This window comes from Drosophila subobscura, chromosome J, assembly GCF_008121235.1.
Source record: "Drosophila subobscura isolate 14011-0131.10 chromosome J, UCBerk_Dsub_1.0, whole genome shotgun sequence".
Classification (NCBI taxonomy): Eukaryota; Metazoa; Arthropoda; class Insecta; order Diptera; family Drosophilidae; genus Drosophila; species Drosophila subobscura.
This window is the reverse complement of record NC_048532.1, coordinates 8656302-8663450: the sequence shown is the minus strand read 5'-3', so window position 1 is coordinate 8663450 and position 7149 is coordinate 8656302. Positions and strand designations below refer to the sequence as shown.

At 42.0% G+C, this 7149-nt stretch overlaps 1 protein-coding gene across 2 annotated transcripts; it reads left to right on the top strand.

Moving 5' to 3' along the window:
- Positions 1–1822: 1822 nt before the first annotated feature.
- LOC117894915 (prominin-like protein) lies at positions 1823–5339 on the top strand. 2 transcript variants are annotated; one of them, XM_034802211.1, is made up of 8 exons: positions 1823–2240; positions 2308–2455; positions 2524–2652; positions 2713–2900; positions 2962–3126; positions 3198–3328; positions 3388–3724; positions 3782–3892. In XM_034802211.1, the coding sequence occupies exons 1-7, from the start codon at positions 1838–1840 to the stop codon at positions 3598–3600; spliced, it is 1377 nt and encodes a 458-aa protein (XP_034658102.1). In that variant the 5' UTR covers positions 1823–1837; the 3' UTR covers positions 3601–3724; positions 3782–3892. The 2 variants fall into 2 exon arrangements, with proteins under 2 accessions (XP_034658102.1, XP_034658103.1); XM_034802212.1 differs by lacking the exons at positions 1823–2240; positions 2308–2455; positions 2524–2652; ... (1 more) ...; positions 2962–3126; positions 3198–3328 and adding exons at positions 3957–4962; positions 5019–5339 and having other exon boundaries at positions 3611–3724; positions 3782–3895.
- Positions 5340–7149: the final 1810 nt, after the last annotated feature.

Sequence of the window (7149 nt, the reverse complement as noted above, 5' to 3'; positions counted from 1 at the left end):
CTGCATTTTTCATCTGCTGCTTCCCATTTACGAAAGAAAGTCTCTCTAGTTTTTGGATTCTACTTTTTGTTTTGTGTTTCGGGGGGAGTTTTTAATTGCACACATTTTTTGCAACGTTCCATGATAAGAATTTGTGTACCTTTTTGGCTACCTCTTTGTGTGCGTGTGTTCTTTTTGTCGGGCAGGCTACAATCATCAGTAAAATTAAAAATATTTTTTTTTTGTACCATTTTGAGGGAATGTTTATGTAGAGATTTATTATTCTGATGAAAATATTTTTACATGGTTGGCTTGAACTACAAAATGAAACAGAGGAAATATAACCAGTCATGTGTGGGAGAGAAACCCCAGTAAGAGGACCGAGAGAGAGAGAAAGAGAGTGGGAGAGCCCCAACAAATTCTAAAATTGAGAAATTCATGACCAAAAAGTTTTGCATTTTTTCATAAATTCGTAAATTAATCGAGTATGCGTAAAATATTTTCTAAATTGACGGAAGGAAAGATATTGGAAAATGAAAAATATTTATTGAAAAATGAATTTGAGTGAAGAGTTTAATGAATTGTAATGAAAAAGACAATATTTTCATCGGCAAAAGGTAAACATTGAATGAAAGAAATTTATAGAAATGTAAGGAAGGCTCTTGATTGTAGTTGTCAAAGTATTGATGGAACTGAATTGAATTTGAATTGATGAAAAGGAACAATTATTTGAAATGAAAAGGGCATGGAAATAAATGTCTTAACCATTGAGAGAATTCCTATTTGATGGATGAACAAAATAAGATTTGATTGATAGCACAAAAATGATTAATCTAGTGGATAAATAAACACAGAAAGGTTACATCTTTGATAATCTATTTTAAAAAAAATGTTTACATTATTTTCTTTACAGGAAAAAGGATGCTTTCCTTCCATAATAGTGCCTGGTAAGTTTTGACAAATATGTTTTAAGAACTTACATTTATCTACATATTTGTATTTTATCTATTAATCTATTATTTGTTTCTAAGTATTTTGCAAAGAATATTTACATTGTAAGAGGAAAGCTTTCTTGACCCATTTCCAAAGCATCAGCCAGCCTAATGATTTTTTAATAGATCCTCCATGCTTATAATAAACCTACTCTACCAGTACGAGCATATGGTGCCACAATACACTGCTACATTGGGTTCTTATAAATCTCTCTCTCTCAATATTGGTCCATTTTGTAGAGTTTTCTCTTTGCTTTCTTGGCGCCTGCGTTGCTCTTTGAGTGAAGAGATTTTACTTCGGCTTCCACTTCGAATTTGTTCAAAATACGTACACCGAAAAGGTCTCCGCTTCTTGGCCAAATGAAGAAACAGTTGCTGTTCAGCTAAGGATGAAGGCAAAAGGCTAAAGGAATGCTCTTAAAGGAATGGCATGAAGCTTTTTTAGCGTAAATTCAGCTCTCCTTTTACCAAAGACGCCCTACGCTATCATACATTCCCCGTTTCCACAGCAGACATTTGTCTCTATGGGGCTGAACTTTTTCCTTACCCTTAGAAATGATATAATAGAGGAAGAGTTATAAAAAATATATTTATTCTTAACTGATTAAAAAATTATGTAGGTCATTTCACTCTTTCCAACCTTAACCAGTTTTCCATGGATAAGGTGTGTGTCAGGCGCGATCGTCAACATATCGTAGAAAGGAAAACCAAACCAGCTTCAGAGACTTACCTGTCATGAAGTAATTATTATACCCCCATTGCTCAACACAAAACAATTATTCTACTCCATATATTCACACATAGGATCACACAAACCACAAAAACAAGGATCAGCGCTTCGAGAAGCGAATCAAAGCTGGCACAGGATGACTCCGCCGGTCCCACACTGGCGAACAAAGCGTGACCATGGGCCGCTATATGTTCTCGTTTTGACATCACTGTTGATGCTTGCCCTAGCTCAGGTGCCCGATGGAAATGTAGAGTACGATCCACGAGGTCCAAGAGCAGCCACAACACAGGCGCCGGCTAATGACACAGGAACTGGCACAGGAACTCCATCCTGGTGGCGTGCGGGCTACGAGGGTGATGGTACGACGCACGAACAGCTTGGACAGCTGCACTGGCCACCCGTCGTTTACACAAGATTCGAGGGGCATCCCAACTACTCGCGGGATCTTAGCTCACCAACAAAATCGGTGGATTTCATTTACAACTTTACACACAGTCTCTTCGAGCTGGTGTTCACCGACGATCCGGTGCTGCCACAGAGTGAGTATCTAATCGCGGACTGATTTATATGTACATCTAATGTGTCGATTTGCATTCTTTGCTTTAGAATACATTAAGGTCATGGGCGATGATGTGGTGGCTCTGGGCCCTAAGGTGGAGCGAAACGATTGGTCCGACCTATTGGCTCGCTACTGGTTGCTGCTTTTCTTCGTGATATTCCTTATAACCGGCATCATACTCATTCCATGTATTGGGTAAGTGAAGCGCACCCCTGCCAAGAGGAGTATTTAAAATTTGCTGCCTCTTCTCTCATTTGTTGCAGTGTTTGCTATTGCTGCCTCTGCTGCTGTCGTCGTTGCAAGCAGGGATGTCCGACGTGCACCACCGTAGTGGACTTCCGGCGGCGCATGTGTTGCGGCACATGCCTAGCGATCCTCGTCGCTGGCCTATGGTGAGTCTTGGTCTTGGTCTGCCTCTGGCTCTGAGTGTTATGGCTTCGAAATATCCTCAGCTTTGGTGGCTATGTTGCGTTTGTGTCGAACAAGTTTCTGGATCGGGGATTTCATGACTCTACAATGACAATGAGGCGCGGCAGCGAGGACACTTGCGTTTTCCTGAAGGATGTGGCTGATCACATAACGCATCTTTTTGTGAAAAACTTTATGGAATTGGAGACGCACATTCTCGATGTATTGGAAAGTAAGTTGCTACCAAACAACCTTCCTGCCGCTTCCTTCTTCACATTCTCCACTATCCCAAGACGCGGATAAGCACATTTTTCTGGATCTCGCAGACACATCTGATAGTAATGCATTGGCTGAATTGGAGCGCATATTGGACAACATGCCACAAGCATTATTCATCATGCGTAATGTGGATGTGAACGAGAAGGAATTACGCTTCTGTGGCTCACAATATCGTTATGGTAATTATTCACTTAGGTTAGTTTGGCTTTTGTATTATTTCTTATCGTAAATTTCGTTACTTTCATTTCAGTTCTTCGTGGCTTAAAGCGAGATATTGAACATGCATGCTCCTCCTTAATTCAAAGACGAGATGTCTTTTTGTACCATCGTTATGGGCATATTACACGTTTGCCTTATTCGAGATGTCTGTACTATGATCAGGTATTTAACATCTTTCACTACAGACTATACAAACTAACCCCATCTACACTTCCGTTTAGGTTCCCAATACGACATTCTATGTAGAAGCCATTGAAAAGATTATTAAGGAAAAATATTTTGATATACCAAAGAGGGGCATTGCGCGCCTCAAGCTGGTTAGTGACAAAATCCGTAAACAAATGGAACTCATTATACCGCCATTGAGGCGAGATATTGGCAGGGGACGTGGCGTTCTGTTTAAATATGCCTCAAAAAATACGCAACATAGTTGATGCTGTGATCAGTGATATTCATCTAAATACGATGCGCACGACAAAGACATACGACGATGTGTACGAAAAGTTTGGCCAAGATCGTGATAACATTTACGAATTTACATGCGTTTTACTGTTCATAGTAAGTACAACTATTGGCGCTCCTTGGCTAATTTCTTATCGATTTTATAACCCGTAGCTAATCATAGTGCTAATTTCGGCACTCTTATGCGGCTGCCTTGGGCCAAGGTCGAACGACTGCAGGTGCATTTGGATTTTGCAGCAAGGGTACAGGCGCCTCCTGTTTGCTCATGTAAGTTTAATTTTAAGAATAAGTTTCAGTTTTAGAATAAGATTCGATATGACACCTTCAGGGCCATGATTATCATATTTTGTATTTACTCCTTTGTCACATTGATTGCATTATTCTACTTGCTGCTTGGTCTGGTGACTTATGAGGGTGCCTGCGCACCGTCTAGCGAGGGCGACAAGAATACCCTCTTTCGTCATCTTGACTCTTTGATCGATCTTAATTTGTTTGCCCCGCTCACCGATGAAACCGTTGCGCCACCCATGCGTATGTCGTATGCCATTAGGCACTGCCAGGCGAATGAATCCATTTTTCAGCTGCTGCGTGCGAATGATCTCTTCAATATTGACGATTTGACACGACTGCAGATGTCACTCGATGATCCCAAAGAAACAAAAGAGTTTACCGAGGATCTGTCCATGATTTACCTCCTGACTGATGAAGAAAAAACGCTGCTTAGGGAAATGCGCGATGGCAATCTATCGACTTACCACTCCAGCTCTTATCTGACACATTTGTGCACCAACTTTGTGGCGCCGCACACTTTGGTGCCCAAGATATCGGAGGGTCTTCGCAAAATCGCTGAAGAAGTTCTCATAAGTAAATTAAATTATTGGACATACCATGACAAAAAACCGCCCTTCTATAAAGGCTGGAAAAAGTATAATTATTACTACTGGAATGCCCATGTGGCCTTGCATAATGCCCGCATTGATGCCGAGGCCATACATCACACATTTGAAGACAGATGCTCGGCGCTAGTGAAGAAGATACAGCGCGACATTCCAAAGGTCGACCAACTGATATTGTATGAAAACTTGGATTTTGGCGATTCGATAGACACACTGCTGGATGCAGTGCTGAGAGCGGAAAAGTTTATTCAAGAGCGTGGCAAGGAGTACATAAACAATTTAGCCCAGAATCTAACCGATGCCATCAACGAACAGATAAAGGAATATCTCGATATGATAATTAATGAAGCCAATGTGCATGTCGGCCATTGTCAGCCACTCGCTTACATTTACTATCGTGGCGTTAGTTTCGTCTGCGAGCGTCTAGTGAATCCACTCGTGAGTAGAGTTATCAAAGTCAATAAATACTTTTTATTAATTGTATATCTTTGCAGAATGGTGCCTGGGTGGGCATGCTGCTATGCTCCTTGCTCTTCCTGCCCATACTGTACATATGCCATCGATTGATGTGCTTGTACCTGAAAATATATCCCACGGCGTCAGTTGAAGATGGTGGCCACAAATGTCCCATTTGCATGGTGCGAGGACCTTCGTATACCCCACGGCCGCCAGGTACTGATTTCCCCGTGGGCTTTCCACACCCGCCAAGACATTTGCAGCAGCAGCAGCAGGCAGCACAGACTCAGCTGCATGTGGAGAAGAAGAGTAAGCGAAAGAGAGAGTAGCAAGCATCGGCAGTGAATTTCTAAAAGAAATTGTGAATAATTCTGATTCTATTTGATACGTTTTTAAAGTTTCATGTCTATTTGACATAGATTTCATGCATAAAGTTACTCGACGATTGATATAATCGGCTGTACATTGCGGCATTACGTGTGAAAATGCAATTAGAGCAGACCGGCGCAGGGCCGAAACGTATTAATTGCCACAAGGCAAAGTCGTTCCTACCTCCCCTCATCGGTTGAAGCAATTTTTTAATTGAGCAAGTATGTACATGAAAAGTAAACAAAAGCATACAAAGGATGCACTTCCCCACTTCCACACTTGGCTAGGACACAGATTAGCTGTGTGTGTGTGTGTGTGTGTGTGCTGCATGGTGCATGGGGGCAGGGGCAACATGCAAATGCCAGCCATGATTTATGCCAGAGTCAGTGTTAGAGAGCCAGGGATTGTGCTGGTAGCTGGTGCTTGGTGCTCCGTGTGTGTGTGCCAGCCAGTTATGCACTCGAGGCATTTGTTGCATGCTCTGTTGGTGGGTGGCAGGGGCAGTAACTGGCGTTGGCGCTGGGTGGCAAAGTGAAGTGGCAGGATACACGGTGTCGGATGTGCATTCCTTGGCCTAGCCCCCCACTGTTGCTGATGATGATGATGACGATGATGACGATGATTGTTGTTGCTTAGCTGGGAAAATAAAACAAAGCCATGGCTATGCCACACACAGGAAGCGAAAGGGCAGCTCTCTGCGTCCCTCCTGTTAGTGCCTCAATCACACTTCATTCTACATTTTCCCTTTTCATTATGTTAAATTAAAACGAGAGCCGCAAGGACTGCACCCCAAACCCCCCGGAGTTCACCTTGGGCTTCGGACCACTCTCTCCATTCATCACTCTCGCTCGTTCAGATTGAAGGCTTCTTGGTTGACAGACACACACACATAAGAGAACACCAAGAACATGAAGGGGGGGAGAAACGCCGGAAAATGCGCTGTGGGAAATGTGTGAAATTTCCCAGCTGCAGCTGCTGCAGCAAAAACTGTTAAAACTTTTTGGGCAAGCCAGTTCTCAGCCTCGTTCTACGCTCTGCTCCGCGACTCGACTCGACTCCGTCGTTGGTTAAAAATTTAAATTTTCATTTTCTGCAGCAAATTGGGGGGCAAACCGAAAAAACACACACAAAAAAAACAAGTACAGTCTGCTTTGGATGCAGAGGAGCTGCCAGGATACTCTTTCAGGGTATGAAAAGAAGTTTGATGGATTTTTTGTTCGACTTTTCGTAGATTTTCTTGCCAAGAATTGCCTCAGAATAGGTCTTATTGTTTCCCCACACTGTTACAGATTGTATCACTTATGATGAACCGATCTTTGTGGAACTCAGTCGCCATAGAGTGCGTAAATAAAAATTGTTAAATTATATAGAAATTATCTGTTAGGATAAAAACTATGGAAAGACTCTTCTTTTATTAAAGAATTCTCAAGGGAGCAAAACCTTTTTATAAATGAAACTTCTAACATTGCAAACGTCTCTTCAAAGCTGCTTTATCCCTTTGTCAGAGTATAACTAGTAGAAAAGCAAACGCGCACTTTTGCCTACGGAAAGTTCTTTGTTTTTACCACAAAACTAGACTCGTTTTCTCTGTCTCCTGCGCTATGTCACTCTATATATCTCCCTCTCTATTTCACTGTCTGTGTATATCTCTCTCTCTTTTTATTTCACTCTCTATATTTCCTCCTTATTTCTCTGACTCCTTCTCTGCCGCTATTCTTGTTGTTGCCCCGCAGAGTTTCAAGTGCGAATTGCATTCTGCTTTTGTCGCATTTGCGGTTTTGTTTTGTTTTGTGGCAGTGG